Raw genomic sequence first — 19,794 nt, forward strand, 5'->3', positions numbered from 1 at the left:
GTGGAATTGACAATGTGTAGATATCTCTCATTAAAAATAAAATATATGTGAAGTTTTACAGTAACCACATTGAGAAAATTATGGAATAATTGCACTCTCATAAATTCGTTATGTTACTTGAACCTTCCTCGGGTCACTTTGGTGCTATCTTTCCTCTGTCACGAGCACCCCAAGAAGTAGCCTCTAAAATGAAGGTTCGGCTTAGTGTGACTACGAGTGCCTTTAGGTTTCTATCGATTACTCTTCCCCAGGAACGTCATTACTTGAAGTACTGCAGTGTCTAGAGTATCACAAGTCCTATCCCCAAGTTTGCTTCATCTCAGGATCATAAGAGCACAAATTAGAACTGGGGAAAGACCTTTTATGTCCTCTAATCCAGCCCCTTGTTTTAGAGTGAGGGGAACTGAGACCAGAAAGGTGGAGTGAATTTGCCCAAAGCCCCACAGGTAGCACATAGCAGAACTGGGCCCTGAACCCAGCTTCTGTGTGTGCAGATCCAGTGATCTTTCCATTGTACATCTAGAATGCTTTCGGTCCAGGTGAATATAAGCCATAAGAGTAATAGAGTGGGTGTGCATAATGTCATTTTACACACAGTTTTAATTGAAACTTGTCAAATAGATACAAATGGGAGATTCATCTTAAGGGGCTCTTAAGCCACTAATACATTAAAATTAAGATACTTTGTTAAGGTGGGAGGGAAATGGGGTGAAAAGTTGGATGTTGCTGCTCAATTCTCATCATATCCTTCTTTTCTCTCTAGCAAGTTGAAGTTGATTGCCAACAGTGTATGCTTGAAATCCTCGATACAGCAGGGACAGTAAGGATGTTTTATTTTTCTATGAAACTTTGAATTAATAATTTGGATGTTGAATAAAAGCGGTCATTAGATTAATCTCACCATGAAAAAAAATCATTGTTATGATTAAAACGGAATCTTCCTAAATTTAGGACTGATTGAATTTTCTTAAGCGTATTAAGACCTCTGTGGTGTATTTAACTGGTATATAACACCATATTATATTATGTTGTGCTCATATATCTGTATTATTTCATTTCCTTTTAATTGAGGCGTTTAAGCATGAGAGGATTATGCCAAGAGCTTCTCTTTAGGTAGAAAACATTTACTATGAACCATAGTCCCAACTTATTAATAGTTTGTGTTGCTATGTTTTGTGAGTTAATTGCTTAGAATTCAGAATGCATTTTTCCATAGAAATAATGTTATATGTAGTGATGAAATTTCTATTAGTGGTGTGATTAAATAAATAAGGCAAAAAAAAAAATTTTAAAAAAGGGGCAGCTAGGTGGCGCAATGGATAGAGCACTGGCCCTGGAGTCAGGAGTACCTGAGTTCAAATCCAGCCTCAGACACTTAACACTTCCTAGCTGTGTGACCCTGGGCAAGTCACTTAACCCCAATTGCCTCACTTAAAAAAAAAATTAAATAAGGCATTGTAGCAAGAGAGCTGGGAAGATTCAATCATAGTAGTGAAAGTATTTAACATTTGTGGTTAAATAAACTGATTATTTCCATCAAATGATTTAATGTTAACCAGCTGATAAATAAGATGGGAGCTGACTGACTTTAACATCATGGTAGTTTATAAAACATAATTTTAAGAATCTATACCCAGAAAATATGAAGATAGGAAATTTGTATTTACCTGTGCCTTCCAGAAGTGCACTATGGTGACATCCCAAGAAACAGTGAACACTGTAGAATACTGAAGATAGGGAATGAGCAGGAAGGAGTTAGGAGAGCAGAGGCTTGGTCAGGGGAAGGGGAGGGGGGGGGTGGATAGCAGGAAGAGGGGAATAAGCAGAGCCAGCTGTAGTCAAGTACATAGGAACCAAGAGAGATGGCCCAGGAAAGCTTGAGAGTGAAGGAGCTTTGTGGAAATAAAGGGGCAGAGCAGATGAGAAACAGGTCATGCTTAGACCAAGGTATATGGCCCATACATACATACAAAGCAATATTTCCACACTCCCTGTTGCTGGGATATGTAGATTTTCAAATATTCTGCAATGCATTCCTTTTTATCTTTTGTACAGATCTGAATCTATTTTTTAAAAATACCAATTTTCTGGCTCATTTTACATATCCCTAGTTCTAATTTTTGTAATTATTGCATTATCTTCTGTTTCTGAACAAAACTAAAGAGGTATGAAGTAAAGCAGAAAATATTTTAGTTGAATATATGAGTGTCTTGATTGTCAGGGTGGTGAACCACTGGTATGGGCCACCAAAGGAGGTTGTCAATTGGCTATTCGTGGAGATTTACAGAAAAAGAATAGATAGCCTTCTCTCTTGAATGGTTTAGACTGCTCTTAGAATTACAGCTCTGGAGTTGGATGAGATCTCAGAAGGTCATCTAGTCCATTTTATGGATTCATTTTACAGATGAGGAAACTGAGACAGTACAGGAGAATAAAATGTAGATCATGGTCTCAGTTTATATGGCAGAGCTGGGGAAGGTATAGATGGGGAGATGCACTGTTCTTTAAAAACAACAACAACAACACACACATCACTGGTTGACACTTCCTGTCTGAGAGCAGGGAGACTGAAGTGGGTTATTTTACAGAACTCTTCTATCTTTAGAGTTAGATGATTTGTCCTGTGGGTGAGAAACAAGCATTTCTTTCACATGGGTAAAGATTTGTTTATAAAATCTATATGTTATGTCTTATTTTCTTTACCATGAAATAACTGAATGATTCTTAAACTCTTTTAATATAAAAAAGCTTCCAGTTAATTAACATAAATCACATTTTGTAACTGTCTTCACATTCATTTTTTTTTCTTATTATTATAGGAGCAATTTACAGCAATGAGAGATCTGTATATGAAGAATGGCCAAGGGTTTGCACTAGTATATTCTATTACAGCTCAGTCCACGTTTAATGACTTACAGGACTTGAGGGAACAGATTTTACGAGTTAAAGATACAGAAGATGTAAGTAATGCTTTTTTATTCCCTCTGAGCACTAAAATCCTTCCAGGGTCACATGAGGAAGTTTCTGTTTATCAATCAGTTACACAAAGTGTTAGGTGCACTGAAGAATATAAAGTATAAGACTCACTCCCTCACAAAAGTGAAGGTTGAGATCATATATAATAAGGTGCTTAATTGTACTGTACAGATAATTGCCCTAGTGTAATTGTTAGGTCCCCAAAAGGGCACAAAAAGGAGTTAAAGAAAAGAGCTATCACTAGGCAAGAATTGTTGAGGAAAGGTTCATGAAGAGGGTCGATGTTTAAATCACAAAACTAGATGCAAAATTAATGCCTATTAAAATAATACCAATTGAATAATTATTTTTATTTTTTCTCTCTCCCTCAGTTATTTAAGAATTTTAATTAACTAGGTTTTAAAATTTTAAACATGCTATTTTTTTTTCTTGTATAGTCAGAATAACTATTTTGGCTATGCTGTCTGGTAATTAAACTTTTAGGTAGATAGTTAAGCACATTGTTATATAAATTGGTTAGATCTTAGCAGAAGTGAAATTTATGTCAGGTTAACTCTGTTTTGAGCTACAAAGAATTTTTCTTTGGTATAAATTAGAAAATAAAAATCTATTTGTACTTTTTCCTTTTATATTCCAAGGTTTTTATGTTCTGTGTAATTATTAATAGGATCCCCATGTGTCTACTAAGATCTTTAACCTTGGGTAATGTTGCATGAGGAAAAAATTTATATGACTCATAACCAACCATAACCTAATGAATACATTATCCTCTTTCTCATGGCTAATTCACATAAGAGGTTTAAAGCCTCTGTTTTTATATTGATACATGGTGGTTGTATAAAGATGCACTGCTAGTGTTAGAGGCCAGAAACATTGTTCCTCTATCTCACAACAAAGGAGTACAAATCTTGTCTTGTCTAATGAAAGTTGAATTGTGGGTTCCTGAAATGTGTTTATTTCTTGATGAAATTTATCAAATGAGCTCCCAACATTACGTATCATTCTGTGTCTTAAACTAATCATCATCATCATCACGGCCATCATTATTATAGCACTTACCTTACCAGGTACTGTGGTAAGAGCTTTATGATTTATCTCACGTGAGACTCAAAACAACCTCATGAGGTAGATGCTGTGATTGTCGCCACTTTACATTTGATCCTTACAGTTACTCTGTAGACCGCTATAGTAGGCCCAAAGTTCTGAGCCTTTGAAAGCATAGAGAACGAGAGAGTCAAGTTGCATACAAGCAGGTTTTATTTTGATCATTATTACTCTCTGGTCTTCTTTCCAGACTTTAAATTTGGGCTGCCAGACAAATTCTGGAAAGCAGCACCCATGATCCAATTGGACAAATAATGGACCTGTAATAATACCACATCATAAATAACAGGGGTCCATGAAACAGAATGGGGGGGGAAAAGTTGCATCTTTATTTTCACTATACTCTTAACAGAAATGTAGTATTTACTTCAATTAAAAATTAGTGGACGTAGTCTGCTTGTGCCCAGAGAGCAGAACTCAGAGCAGGGAGTAGAACCTGACAAATGACGTTGTCCCTAATTCTGAGTCAGACTTGTTTCTGATTGTAGAGATTAAACATATTTCTTCTCTGTTTATGCACCCAGACCCCTGGGGTTAAATCTCCTTTATTAATGGTGTGAGCAGGAGTTGGCTGTTTGCTAAGCAGCTTGAGGGAACTCTTGCATTTGCAGCTGGTCATCTTGCAGTTTATCCAGCTTAGTGCAGGATATGAACGTGCCACACAAGAGTTACATGTAAGGGCAGAAACAGTCAGACATTTCCCATTCACTTGGTTTTTGTTACTTCTTTAGCCCTGGAATGTCTCTGATATCAAGTCAAGGTTTAAATGACTGCGTGTGAGAGCATCACTCTGAGCTATGTATCTTAGTAGCATTTTTAACCATCTTTGATCCTTATTTAGAGAGGATTGTGCTTCATCTAGCCTGAGAGCTCTATTGTTTAAATTGACATTTAGGCCAGAATGCTTACCTGTTCCAAGAACTAGACTGTGTATACATTCACTGTCCAACAAGGATAAATGAAGTAGTGCCATTTCTGGTTTGGCACATTGATGTTTTTCATGCCATATACTTGTAGTTTGGTTTTGCTTTGGATCCCTGTAGGATGTTACTGTACAATCTGTTTATATGTTTATGACCTAATGTGCTAGATTAGAGCAAATTACTAGAGTAGGAAACAGTGCACTGAAATTTGTTCTTTTATATTTGAGCATATGTAAGCTCGAAAAGCTTGTCTTTGAGCTACAGTTAAAGTTTAATTTGGGGGTATTAAAACAATGTGGAGGCTGGGTGGTGGGATTTGGATCTCAAGAAACTAAATTCTAAAAAGCTTCTATCCCCTGTGAATTTCTGCTTAGAGTTTAATTATCATTGATTCATCTATTTCGGCATATAAGAAATGGGCAGGTAGGTGGCACAGTGGATAGAACACCAGGCCTGGAGTCAGGAAGACCTGAGTTCAAATACAGCCCCAGATACTATCTGCATGACTCTAGGCAAGTGACTTCATTCACCCTGTTTGCCTCAGTTCCTCATGTGTAAAATGAACTGGAGAAGGAAATGGCAAACCACTGAAGTTTCTCTGCCAAGAAAACCCCAGATGGGGTCCCAAAAGAGTCGAACACAACTGAAACAAATCCAAAAACACATGAGAATTTTAATATTACCTTGTGTAGACCTAATAGGTGTTTATCTCTCTTCTACTTTTCTTTTTGACTTATATTAAAAGGCAAGTATGAAGGCTTAATCAAAGGTTATCTAAATTTCCGGCATTAGGATAAATAGCCAATACAGTGATAACTTATTTCTGTGTTTTCATCCTTCAGGTTCCAATGATTTTGGTTGGCAATAAATGTGACCTGGAAGATGAGCGAGTAGTTGGCAAAGAACAGGGTCAGAATTTAGCAAGACAGTGGTGTAACTGTGCCTTTTTAGAGTCTTCTGCAAAGTCAAAGATCAACGTTAACGAGGTAACCTTGAGCTGCTGAGACATGCAAACACATATCTCTCTTCTTCCTTTGCCTTAACTGCCAAAATATAAAAATTGCTTTTAAAAATATCTTTTCTCTAAGTAATGTGAATTTGAACAATTTTTAAAACAACTAGGTAAATTTCTAGAAACTATTTACAGATAAAGTTATCTAAAACATACTTAACACGAATACATAAATTTATGGTTCATTTTATGTTGAAAAGAATATGTAAGCTTTTATTTACTTTTGTTCTAAATATCCTCTAAACAGCATCACTAAATGCTCTGTCAAAACCATTCCATCAAGATTTATACTGAAATAAATTCCTTTCCAAATATCATCTATAAATTCTTTTATTATGAATCAGGGACAGAGTTAAAAGAAAGCAGTCTTTTAAACCAGATCATTGCAATTTGTCCATATTTGTTCTCTTCTGGGAGACCATACAATCATCCTTGGAGTGCTTCTAGCCAGTGACAACATAATTCCAGGGATGAGATGTGTATATATGTGAATACACTTATTCATCAGTAGGCATCATGCACCCAAATCATTCAGGCATGGTGCATAAGCCCTCTTCTAGTCCCTGACCTCTGGACTACTCTACATAGTAAGGAATGTTGTACTGGGGCCAAATTTTGCCCAGTCCATCATTTACTGCTTGACTTGAGTTGGGAGTTTTTAGAACAGGTGCCTTAGACGCAGCTTAGTGCTTTAGGGTTACGAGGGCCCAGAAAACATGAATTCAAGTGTCTCCATAGTGCCATAAATGTCAACTCTGGGCTACCAAAGCAGAAACCTGGGAGAGAATCTCCTTGTCTTTTTTGGTTTCAAAGTAAACAGAGCTGTCAACGAGAAGGGCTCTTGGCCCAGCCTCACAGGGCTGTCTGAGGGGTGCTCATGTGGCTTCATCCTGCTGAATGAACCCAACGTGGTAGCTGAGCTCCCTTGGCTTATCGATGACATCACCGGTTAAGGGTGTGTTGTGTTGTGCTTATGTACTCAGGCTCCAGTGTTAAGGTTACTGGTTTTTGCTGGCCTTAGATACTGTTTGTGATTTGCCTTTACTCTCCAGGATTTCCTTAATTTATAACAACTACTGTGACTTCTCTTGCCAGAATTTCCTGGACCTCTTCAAGCACTTGGCAGAAAGAGTTAGCTTTCAACCAGTTGTCTATTCCCTCCCTCCTCAATCATGAATACCAAAACTTAACTTTTGTAGCAAACTAGCATCAACAAATGATCCCACACCCTTATCCAGTTGTACCTTTTGTACTGTTTGCTGCTGCTGAGTCTTATTTACTCATTGACTGTGAATTTCCCTCTTGTGAAATCATAATCTGGATGTGGGGGTCTTAGGGGTTATTAATAATCTTCAGAAAAAAGGATGGTCATGGGTATACCACCAAGTGACACTGGGTAAATCACGAAACTTCTCTGGGTCAGTTCCCTCATCTCTAAAGTGCTGGAGATGAACTACATGACTTCTCTCTCCCGTTCCTACAATATCATGAATATTGACAAGTTCTTGAGGACAAATAGCCATGATATTGATACTCATTTTTATTCTTTCTTCCCTCAGGTTCCAGTGATTTTAGTTGTCAATAAATGTGTCCTGGAACAAATTAAATTAAACACCTTAAGAGATGTTTTCACTTAATATACATTTCCTGCTAATGGTTTTTCACAATTTAACCATTTGGATCATTTATGATTCTCTCCTTACAACTTAAGAATCCTGTGTAGGAGTTGTTGCTTTGAGTCTTTTACTTTGATGCTGGAGCTTTCTGTTCATATTCAATACATAGCAAATTTGTGTGGCTTCCCAGCTGTCTAGACACTGGAAAAGGACACTTGCAAATACTCATGTAATAGTCAGCTTCATATGTTATCTGCACAGGTGTGTTGGCAGCAGATTGAAGTTACCTCAAGAACCCTTTTAAACTGTTTTTCAGGCTGCATCACTAATGCTGTGTGTATTACTTTACATAAACAGGGATGCTCTAACCTTTATGGAGAGATCATTACTTCATCCTGACGCTGACATAATAAATAGAATTCAGAAATCCCAATTTGGGAATAGAGGAAAAAAGGCAAAACCTCAATTCTGTCCTCCTTTTATCCTTTCAGTGAGCAATAAAAAGGAACTTCAGATCATTGCAAGTGATTTCACACTTCCAAAAGCACTAATTTTAAACTTGACCTTTCAACTCCATCTCCCCACCAGTAATGCTTCATGGATTTTCTGAACCATCTCTTGCACTGACATAGAAAGGATTTTTTTCAAAGACTTTAAATGATACATCAGAACTTGTCGCTTAACCTCTCTGGATATTATCCACCCTCCTCATAGGGTTGTTGCTAAAGAATCAAATAACTGTCACATCCCTAGCCCATTCTCCACACAGATAACAAAATAATCTGTCTCACCCTGTCATTTTTCTACTCAAGAGCCGCTGCAGAAAAGGGGCAAATAATGTTTGAAGAGGGAGTGTGACTAAAAAATCACCTGGAAGAAAGTAGATCAGCCAGTTCTCTCTCTCTCTCTCTCTCTCTCTCTCTCTCTCTCTCTCTCTCAATTTTGGATTTGGGTTTGTTTTTTTTTTAAGAGGAATTGATAAACATGTACTTAGATATATTGAAGTGATCCAGGACTTTATCTGTGTGGGTGTGTCCTCCTGATGCCCACCTCTCTCTGTTGTTAGTAGATGATATCCCTGAGTTGCTGTGGCTGAAAATCTGCCTCCCCTGGTGATGATCACATCTGAAGTTCTCTCTGCTGGCCTTGGGATAATAGGCAAACAGACCATTCCCGTGCTCAGACTTTTGAAGCTTGTGATGCTTTAAGAATTTACCAGAGTTGGGGCAGCTAGGTGGCGCAGTGGATAGAGCACCGGCCCTGGAGTCAGGAGTACCTGAGTTCAAATCCAGCCTCAGACACTTAATACTTACTAGCTGTGTGACCCTGGGCAAGTCACTTAACCCCAATTGCCTCCCTAAAAAAAAAAAACAAGAATTTACCAGAGTCTCTGCTCTGCTGGAATGTTCTCTCTAGGCCACCCTGAGGCTTTTTTCTTTTCCTGGACCTGTGATTTCATTGGCTTAGGAAACTTTTAATGAGAAAATGCCTTCATCTAATGCAACATTGCACCTGCTCTGCAAGTCATCTTAAAGAGTTAAGATGGATAAATTACTTGTACAGGGTCACATAGATTGTATGTGTCAGAGATGGAACTTAAACTAGTAGTCTTCCTTAACTGCAAGGCATCCCACTATACTGTGCCACCCTGCCTAGAGAGGTACTGAGGCCTATTAGAATTAAAATCTGTGCTTCTGTGAAATTAAGGAGGGAATGCTGTTATAATTTTTGTCTTGATTTTTTAAAATTCCACATATAGAAAAAGAAAAAAGGATTTCTGAATTCATTTCATTCAGTCCAGTTTGTTAAATCTGACCCTTTTTAGTTTCCCATCACCCATTTATTTTGTTTGTTTGTTTGTTTTTTTCACCACCACCACTACCCCCCCCTTTTTTCTTTTCAGGGCAGTGAGCATTAAGTGACTTGCCCAGGGTCACACAGCTAGTAAGTGTCAAGTGTCTGAGGTCAGATTTGAACTCAGGTACTCCTGAGTCCAGGGCTGGTGCTTTATCCACTGTGCCACCTAGCTGCCCCCTAGCCCATTTATTGTTGATAATTAAAATCAAACAATAGAATCCTATGGTCCAAACCAGAAATACCTGAAAACTAGACTTACAAGAGTTTTTGGACAGGATTTAAAATTGTAAATGGTGTTTTACCATACCATTTCAACAATAGTAGTCCTTCTGTGCCTCCTCCTTGCCCCTCATTAGAAGTTTTAAAAATTACCAGACTCCATATAGCATAAAGTTCCTTAATTGTTTCTAGTAAGTCTGTTTCATTAAGTCTAAAGGTTTCCTAGTTTCCCAACACCACCTTCCCTTAATTCATTTATTGGTTGAGAACAAAAGATTATATTCTGTGCTGTAACATCAGCTTTGCTGTGGGTGTACTGATTGTCTCCTAAAAGATTTGGCACTCTTTGAGACAACCCCACCTTATACCAAAGGATGTAAAGTACAGGCTTGAAAGAAGGCATGTCAGAGGGATATCTTTTTATGGAATGAATTGCCAAATATTAATTGACTAAATGCCCATTTTCTTTTTTTCCCTTTAGATATTTTATGACCTGGTCAGACAAATAAATAGAAAAACACCAGTGGAAAAGAAGAAACCTAAAAAGAAATCCTGCCTGCTGCTTTAGACCCCACTGTGCAGCAGCTCTGAGCCAGGTAAGACCACAAGGCTCTCAGGTGGATAGGTGGGCACAGGTGAACAGCATCATGTTTGTCTGCAAACACCCTCAACCCTTCTGCCTTAGTGAAGAGTTGCTGGTCTTTTCTGATTTCCATAACATCAGGTTCTCTCATCCATCTCCCTCAGGCTCAGGCAGGTTCTTGCTGCTCTAGAGGGAAGGCTGAGAATTAAGCAGCATTGAAGTCAGATAACAGCAGCTCCCCAGGAAAAAACAAAAACAAAAAAAAAACAAAAAACCAGAAAACAAGACTGAAACAAACTGCCAGGAATCACACAACATAGCCAGCTTTGATTGAAGTATTCTTTAAGTGGACAAGTTCTCTTTTCTCCAAAATTGACACATTTACCAATGGCATCGGTCTATTAGGAAAAGAACCCTGGGGTGAGACCCTTTATCCCAGGTATCCTCATCGTTGACCAAGTTACCTTCTTGGACATTGAAAGTCTCTTCCATTCACAGTGTCAACCATTAAACATAGTTTTATACAAATCAACTCTTGTTTGGCCTATTTTGTCTGCCTTTCAAATAAATTTATCTAAGACCAACTGAACTTCTGACTCTAAACATCACATGTACTTATTTAAGGGAACCCTCTGGGAAGAAACAACATTTAAGCTGCCTACTCAGCTAGAATTTGGGTTTTGTGAGCCCACTTCTTTAATTGAATAATCCTACTTGTCACCAGCAATACTATAAACAAATCCACCACTTGAAAAGAAATATTTATAGAAATGTTTTGGTGAAAGTTAACACCTAAGCCTCATCTTGTTTTGTTGAGAAGGAACTAAATTGATCCCTCTGGAGAGTTGTACTAACTCTTTGAGATCACTTGGGTTCATTTAGCAAATTATCTCTTCTACTGCACTAAATTTAATTTAATTAATAACACCATTCCCTAGAAGCCTGAATCAGTAAACATTTATTAAGTGCCTACCAGGGGCAGCTGGGTGGTGAAGTGGATAAAGCACAGGCCCTGGATTTAGGAGGACCTGAGTTCAAATCCGGCCTCAGACACTTGACACTTACTACCTGTGTGACCCCGGGCAAGTCACTTAACCCCCATTGCCCTGCAAAAAAAAAAAAAAATTTAAGTGCCTATTATGTGCCTACTATGTGCCAGCCACTGTGCTAAGTGCTGAGCAACCTTCTAAAACAGGCTCTCAATCTGGGATCCACAAAATTGGGGTGGAAGAGATTATATTTTTATTTTGGTATAATTAATTTCCATTGTAACTATGTATTTTATTTTATTTATTTAAAAGCATTTTTCTGGGAAGGAGTTCATAGGATTCACCGGTGGGGGGTGGAGGTGCATGGTACAAAAAATATTAAGACCCTTGTCTAAAAGTGAATGGTTAATTCCTCTAGCAGAAGTAGTTATGTTTTTTAAAGGGGGTATGTAAGAGAGGGAAGCCATCTGACTGAATGTAGAGGGTGTCATTACCATGTTTTCCAGGGATTTGTGAGTTTCTTGGCTGCAACACATCTCAAAAAATGTCTTCTAAGGTTGTTGAAGGTTTTCGATTGATGTCAATGGAATATCCACCCTAAAAAAAATTCACGAATCCTTATAAGAGGGCGAAAAGACCAATAAATATAATTTTCTGGGTGGTAACTGCTTCTCCTTAGCTATGTTTATTAGAAAAGTTAGGGGGCAGCTAGGTGGCACAGTGGATAGAGCTCTGGCCCTGGATTCAGGAGCACCTGAGTTCAAATCCAGCCTCAGACACTTGATACTTACTAGCTGTGTGACCCTGGGCAAGTCACTTAACCCCAAATGCCTCACCAAAAAAAAAGAAAAGTTAGCATTTAGCCAAAGCCTCAGCTATGTGGCTTTTAGTGGATTCCTGCTTCAGACTCCAAGGAGCAGCTCACTAAGTTAATGTTAATATTACTTGGATTTTTTTGGACAGGCCTGTGATTGATTACACTAGGGGGTGGAAACTTACTCTGCCATTCAAATTGGCCACTGATAGTCCTAAAGAGCCTCCTGGGACACTGAGAAGCAGCAGCATTTACCTAGCCTGTGACCCAGAGGCAACGGGAGACTAGATCTCCTCTTGTCCCAGTGGCCTTTTGGCCGCTCTGCCCTGTAGCCTCCTCTCTTATAGGAATGAGAAATGAGTAAAAGTTCTTTCAGTTAATGTTGAATATAAATTTTAAACATATATGCTGGGCACTGGTGACACAAAGATGAAAAACAAAAAAAAAATGGTCACTCCTCTCAAGGAGTTTATGTTCTACCAAGAGAGAGCATCTAGCATGCTGTCTGTGACACCATCCAAGCACATGAGAACCAAATGTGGTTATGATGCCTGTTTAGACTTTTGTAACAGTAACCAGCACTGTGTGATATTGAGGACTCTAGGGGGTGCCAGAGGGCACAGAGCTCAAAGCATAAATCTAGCCCAAGAGACTCACCAGCTGGGTGACACCAGGCTGCCTGCCACAGTTTCCATGCCTGTAAAATGGGGGAAATAGTAGATTTACCTCCCAGGGGTGTTATGAGGACCAAATGAGATGTTTGTAAAACACTTCGCACAGTGCCTGGCACATAGTAGGTCCTATATAAATGTTAAGTATTGTTATATGGGAGGGAACTAAAGACAGACAGACTTATAATTAAGCCTGTGGAGGTCTGGAATGTAAGGTTTTTTTGAGCACATTATTTCATTTTTTGCAACTATAATTTCCTCAGTGTCTAGCATAGTGCCTGACCTGTTTAACAGATATTTATTGATTGGTTAAATGCCAACCTAGGAAGTTTGTATTTTATTCTAAAGTCATTAGGAGCATGGACGCTTCTTGAATGGTTGGAGAGAGAGGAAGGGGCTTAAATGTATAGACAAACCTGGCAGAAGCTGGATTAAGGAAGGAAAGGCTAGAAGCAGGGGGAATGACTATTAATAAGGTATCTATCTAGGCAAGGAACAATAAGGGCCTAAACCCAGCCTAGTGGCAGTGTGAGGGAAGAGATGCAATGCAAGTAGAATTAAGCTGGTTTTGATTGACAGAATTGAATGATAACCACAGTCAGCAAATATTTTCTTCCTTAGACATCTTGCTTGGATATTGCTGTGGCTTAATGACTTTAAATATAGCATTTAAAACTGAGCATCTTGGGGGGGTTTTCATTTTGGAGGTTGAGGGTGGGCCCTCAGTTTTTATGTATACATACATATATATCTTGTATATACTCCTCTTCCCTTTTAGCTATGGATTTAAAGTTGATTAGACAATTCCATTTACATCTGTTTCATGCAGATATAATTTCCTCTTAAGTGTAGTGGGAAAGGAGCCATCTGCTGGCCTCTTATGATCCCATAGATGGTGAGCTGTTTTTTGGTAAAGGGAAGATGTTAGCCTGAGCCCAAAGCTTTGAGAATCGATACCCATCCTTTGGCACACATTCTTTAGCTCTGAAACCTCTACTGTCATTTCACTGTGGATGCTCAGGAATGTCTGCTTTGAATGTGCCTTGTCTATACTAATGTATATGTATGTTGTCTTTCCATTAGAATGTAAGCTCCTTGAGGGCAGGCATCATTTTTGTTCTTTCTTTATCATTTTTATCTTTATCATATTTAGCACTCGGCACACTTCCCTGCCTGGCACATCAGAGTAGATGCTTGTTGGGTGACACAAATGCTAGGTCAGATCATAGCCACACATTTGTTGTGTGCTTTGCTGTAACTGCTTGTTCATATGTACAGAGGGCGGTGCTGTCATCCACAGGCACAGAACACTATGAATGAATGGAGTTGCACTGTTTCCAAAGTGGGTTTTTTGTTTGTCGGCTGGTTGTGGGAGCCCTGGGTCAGGAAGGACCCCGTAAGGGCAGCTGTGCCATCATCCTGCCATGGGTGCATGTCCTGTTTATACAGGTCACCAGGAGAAATGCCATAGGCCGACACAGGGGTCAAAGCCTTCTGTCCAAACTTCTACCTTTGTTGTGGGCTTATGGGATAAAAGAACTCAGGTTCCTATCAAAAATGTGTTGCATCTCATCATGCCCGGTAGAACTCTTTAGAATCTTAAGTTTTTCCATGAAGGGTCTAACAGTTGGGCAGGATTCCTTCATTGGGAAAGACCTCTTCTGTTACATGATTATGGTAAAAATGAAATTTGTTATAAAGTAGCATATCCTTTGTTTTCTTTCCCTGAATGATGCCATTGTATATAAAATAAAGATGAAGCAGTAAACACGAGGCAGCATGGTTATGGGGATACAGGCCCAGAAAGCCCCGGGCTCAGGTTCTACCTTTCAATTCTACTGCCTTTGTGACCCTAGTCAGATCCCTTAACTTCGCAGTGTTCTAGGCAATTTCCTAAGGCTTTCCGTTTCAGAGAAGGTGCCATCGTGGAGAATGGAGGGAGCAAGTTCCCTGCCCTGAAATCAGAAGCCATTCGTAGGCCTCTTTGAGTAAATCTGGTCCTGTGTGTTTGATTTATTGTTTACACAGCAGAGATTCACAGTGGAGAGAAATTAAAATAGCCTTATTGCCTTTGACTGTTACCTAGCTTGTAGAACAAGCAGCACACATCTTTTGTGCTCTGGGTGCTTACAGCCCTCTAGTGGTGGTCAGCCCCAACTGTTTTCTTCTTTCATTGTTAGGTGGCTTTGTGTTCTCTGGATCCAAAAGTTAACTTTTTCTTTTGTTCCTCTTTAAGATTACAGGAATGAAGAACTGTTGCCTAATTGGAAAGTGCCAGCATTCCAGACTTCAAAAAATACATGAATTAATTAACAACATACCTGAAGAGGCTTCTCCTGTTTTATATATTATGTGAAGAATCCAGATCTTATAATGGTTTGCACAAGTTCCCTGGAGAAAAAATTGCTCTGTGTATATCTCTTGGAAAAAGAAGACAATAGTATTTCTCCTTTGCAATAGCAGTTATAACAGATGTGAAAATAAATATACTTGACTCTAATATGATTATACAAAAGAGCATGGATGCATTTCAAATGTTAGGTATTGCTACTCTAATTAAACGATTTCATATTGACCTTTTTATCATAATTCCTCCCCATCAAGCACTAAAAAGTTGAACCATTATACTTTATATCTATAATGATATAGATATAGAATAGGAAATTTTCCCACAAACTCACTGCAGCAAATAACTTTTTTGAGTCATTGACTTCATTTTATATTTAAAAAATTATGGAATATCATTCTGCCATTATATTCTAATTAAAATTGTTTGTGCATAATGCTTTGGAAAAAATGGGTCTTTTATAGGAAAAAAAACCTGGGATAACTGATTTCTATGGCTTTCAAAGCTAAAATATATAATATACTAAACCAACTCTAATATTGCTTCTTGTGTTTTACTGTCACAGATTAAATTACAGCTTTTATGAATGATTAAATTTTAGTACATTTTCATTTGGTTTGTGTGTTTTTGTTACTGTTCCACAGATAAGGAATTTTTTTTTTTTAATACGGACTGATTTGTTTGAAATGAAGCAATAGCCTCCTCCTTGCCCTGTACCTATATAATAGTTGGTTTTATACCCTAATAGTAATGGTTTCTCAAGGAACAGACTCAGTTACTGTTCTAATATATTTCATCCTAATATATAGCAAACTACACTGGGCTACATGAAACCATTTTGTATATTCTCTTGGATCTTAAAGATTGTATTCTACTGAATATCCCTGTGTACATTATTTTTATATGTTAAAAAAATTTAATACTATATCAGGGTATGACTTTTACTGTGGTCTTTAATTTTACTTGGCTCGTAATTTCATTGAGGGAATCTTTGCTTTCACCATTGTTAATATGTAGGTCATGAGCTCAGGAATGAAATGTTAGAGGAAGTTTCTCAGAGTTGCTTTGTAATCAGTTTGAGTTTATTCAGGGGAAAGGAAGAGAGAATGGGCCAGGATCAGAAGATAGAGGATGGATGCTGCCAACTGCCCTTATTTTTTAGGGTGAAAAAGCAGCCATTTGGAAATTTGCTCATTTTAAAATTTAGTGTGATGTATAGCAAGAGAAATTTTTTTCTTTTTCCCCATCCTAATATTTTTCAGTTTTATAGAATTCAGGGAGTAGGTACAACAAGAATTTATGTCAGTATTACCTGTGTTTTCTCCATAAAGCAACAACAGGCTCAGAGCATATTGGAGTTGGAATTGTACTTGGTGTCCTGTGGGAGCAAGGGCTAGGGGTAGGACACCCTGGGCCTCGCCCCCCAATCATTAAGTAGAAGCCCAATCCTAGCAAATCTAAAACATTGCTCAGGGATCTAGTTACACTTTTATTGAAAGCTGTTATGAGAATTTTACTGGAAAATAAATAGTATTTTCTCGGGGTATAATCAGCTCACTGGTCACTGAATTGATGTAACAAGTAGGTTTGAAATGTAAGTTCTTATCAGTCTGAGAAAATGTGACTTAGAGAAAGCATTTGGAAATGTTGGTGTTTTCCCAGAAGTTCCTAATAAAACTTAAGTGTCCTAGCACCTTTCTTCCACTGACCCAGTTATGCATTTGTCTTAGGTAGTTGAGAGGCAAAAGAAGGAAAGTGGGAAAAACGGGGCTAGGTAGTTCTTCAAAGTTAGGATGGAATGTGTTTTTTATGAGGGACCCTGGAAACAGTGTCTTCATCTAAAACTAATCTTCTAGTGATTTCATTCTTAAATATACAAATATGAGCAACCTTCTTATAAATGAGTAAAGCTTTTAAGAGACAACCTTGTTCTATGCCTTTCTGTAGTTGGTATGAGCTTCCAAAGTAGATGGAAATAACTAAATAAAAGAGTATAACTTGAGGTTGCAGCCTGCTGGAGTGCCAATGCCACCACAGGCACCTTTGGGGAAGTGCAGGGAAGCACAGGTGGAAAGAGCCCCACACCTCAAAAACAGGAAGTTTGCCTTTGCCTCCTGGCTCCACTAGTGATCCAGGGAACATCCCAGCCACCCTGAGCCCCTTTGCCCAGCTGGAAATGAGGGAATGATAATATTTGTGTTACCCACCTCCCCCAAAGTGTGAGCTGATAGATTTAAAGCACTCAACAGTCTGCACAGTTTGTGCAGATCAGTATTATTTTGTATTTGTATTATTAGTTGGGCGATGGGTCACATCTTCTGTGATCCTCTTAGGTACAAGCTGGAACTTTGTGGGGCCATGGGCAGACATACTGTAAACACTAGCAACTCATAGACTCATGCCAGAGACATTCATTGCCATCTTTGGAAGAATCTGTAGTTGTGGACAAAATGGGCTAAAAGATATCTTGTAAAATTCAGATTTCTGTAGAGTAAAACCGGTTTAAATGTTTAAAAACATTTTATCATTGTTGTGAACTTATAGGCTTGGCCCCAGCAGAGCCTACCTGAATATATGTAGATTTAGATGTATATGTATGTGTGTGTGTGTGTGTGTGTGTATAAAACGGTGTGTCTCCACCCCCACCCCACCCCCAACTGGCTCATTCTACAAGAATGGGACATGGTATGAGAGCATCCAGAGAAGGACAAGTCAGATGGTGCATCCAAGGTAATGTCATAAAAAGGTAAGTCCAAGGAACTTGGAATGTTTAGCCCGGAGAAGAAAAGATTCAGGGGAAAGAGGATAGTTCTTTCAGACATTCGAAGACAGTCATGGGGAAGGCTGTTTGACCTTAAAGGGCAGAGCTGGGAATAATGGGTCAAAGTTGAAAAGAGGCAGATTTAAACTTGATAAAAGGAGAATTTGAAGCAAAGGCCAGATGACTGTTTGGCTACACTGTAGAAGGCATTCTTGTTCAGGTACAGAGTAAACTCAACAGCCTCTGAGGACCCTCCACTCTGAACATTCCGAGATTAGAGTTAGTCTGATGATAAGGAGCAAAGTGGGGCTTTACTGTTTGTGAATGGGATGCAGGTAGGCTTTGATCACATAAACTGAAGCAGCAGAGTGTTCTAGATAGGTAAAGGTGCCCTGGTAGAAGGAACACCTATCAGAACATTGAAATGATGAACTCGGCAAGAAGACCTGCATTCAAATCTTGCCAGCTGTGTGACTTAATTACTTAACCTCCACCTTGGTTTTCTTATCTGTAAAGTTAGGAGTTTGGACTACCTGGCCTCTGAGGGCCCTTCTATAACTCCCATGACTTGGGCTAGATGACAAGGATGGTCCCTTTCATCTTTATGATTCTTACTAGGTAAGCATGGGAGGCTCCACTAGAGGGGGCTTCAGTATTAGTTAATACATCTCAAATGAAAGGATTCAACTCAATTATGTTAGAGGATATCAAGAAATACTTAGTCTTCCTCTGTAGAACTCTACAATCTAATGACACACAAAAAGGTAGCCCTGTAAGTTAAGTACAGCTGTTCAGTGAGCTAGAGCCGCGCACATTTATAGAGAAATGAAAGTCCATCGGCCCCAGACTGACTAACCATAGGCCCATCGGCATTTGTGAGGAAGCACATTTGAAGGAGCTCTCTACGGGGCAGAGCTCAGGACCCCTGCATCTCAATACCTTCCAGCTGCTGGCACACACTTAACCAGTGGTCATCCAGCTATCTGAAGGGAGTCAACTGCTTCCCCAGGTGGCCTGTTCTACTTTGGGATGGTGCTCATGGTTGGGAGGTTTTCCCTCATCGAGCCTAGTCTGCCTCTGAAACTTGCACCCGTCGTTCCCACTTCTGTCCTCAGGGCCAGCCATGGAATGGCCCTTCCAGTCCTTGAAGACAACCATCATGCTCCCCCCTCTTAAGTCTTCTCCTACCTAAAATCCCCATTCATTCCAGGGAATCCTTAGTTCACAGGAACTCATCATGGGCCTGCCCAGTTCTGGTCGTCCTCCAGCTATTCTTCAGCTTTTCAAGACCTTCCTACACTGTGGTGCCTAGAATAGAACACCCAGTTCCAGTGGTAGTGTGACCAGGGCAGGCCGCACAATGCCTTCCTCAAAGCTCTACCTCCAAATGCAGCCTGAGATTTCATCAGCTTTTAAGGCTGTCATATTACACTGGTGACTTGTTGAGCTTGCAACCCATAAAAGCACCAGGTTTTTTTCAAGATAAGTAGCTGCTTTGTCTCTTCGACCTTGTGATGGAGAAATTGATTTCTATGAACCTAAATGTAAGAAGTTAACATTTCTCCCTACCGAATTTCGTATCAACAGATATGTCCAAATGTTTTATTATATGATGATGATGATTTGTTGGTGGGTTGCTTTCAGTCATGTCCGACTCTGTGACCCCATTTGGGGTTTTCTGGGCAGCTCATTTTGCAGATGAGGAAACTGAGACAAACAGGGTTAAGTGACTTGCCCAGGGTCACACAGCTAGTGTCAGATTTGATCTCAGCAAGATGAGTCTTCCTGACTCTATGCCCAGCATTCTATGCACTGTGCCATGTAGCTCCAATAATAATAATAATAATAATAATAATAATAATAATAATAATAATAAATATGCTTACTATGTGCCAGATCCTGAGTGAGGGCTTAGTAATTAA

The 19,794-nt window shown here is 39.1% G+C and overlaps 1 protein-coding gene across 2 annotated transcripts in view; it reads left to right on the top strand.

Moving 5' to 3' along the window:
- RAP1A (RAP1A, member of RAS oncogene family) overlaps nt 1-16,005 on the top strand; it is a 29,205-nt gene extending 13,200 nt beyond the window's left edge. For both annotated transcript variants that reach the window (XM_043963196.1, XM_043963198.1), the window contains exons 3-7: nt 764-820; nt 2,820-2,960; nt 5,846-5,989; nt 10,189-10,303; nt 15,001-16,005. In XM_043963196.1, the coding sequence (XP_043819131.1) occupies nt 764-820; nt 2,820-2,960; nt 5,846-5,989; nt 10,189-10,275 (429 nt within the window). In that variant the 3' untranslated portion in view covers nt 10,276-10,303; nt 15,001-16,005. The remainder of the gene's footprint in view (nt 1-763; nt 821-2,819; nt 2,961-5,845; nt 5,990-10,188; nt 10,304-15,000) is intronic.
- The last annotated feature ends 3,789 nt before the right edge of the window (nt 16,006-19,794 follow it).

Source organism: Dromiciops gliroides, chromosome 4 (assembly GCF_019393635.1).
Source record: "Dromiciops gliroides isolate mDroGli1 chromosome 4, mDroGli1.pri, whole genome shotgun sequence".
NCBI lineage: Eukaryota > Metazoa > Chordata > Mammalia > Microbiotheria > Microbiotheriidae > Dromiciops > Dromiciops gliroides.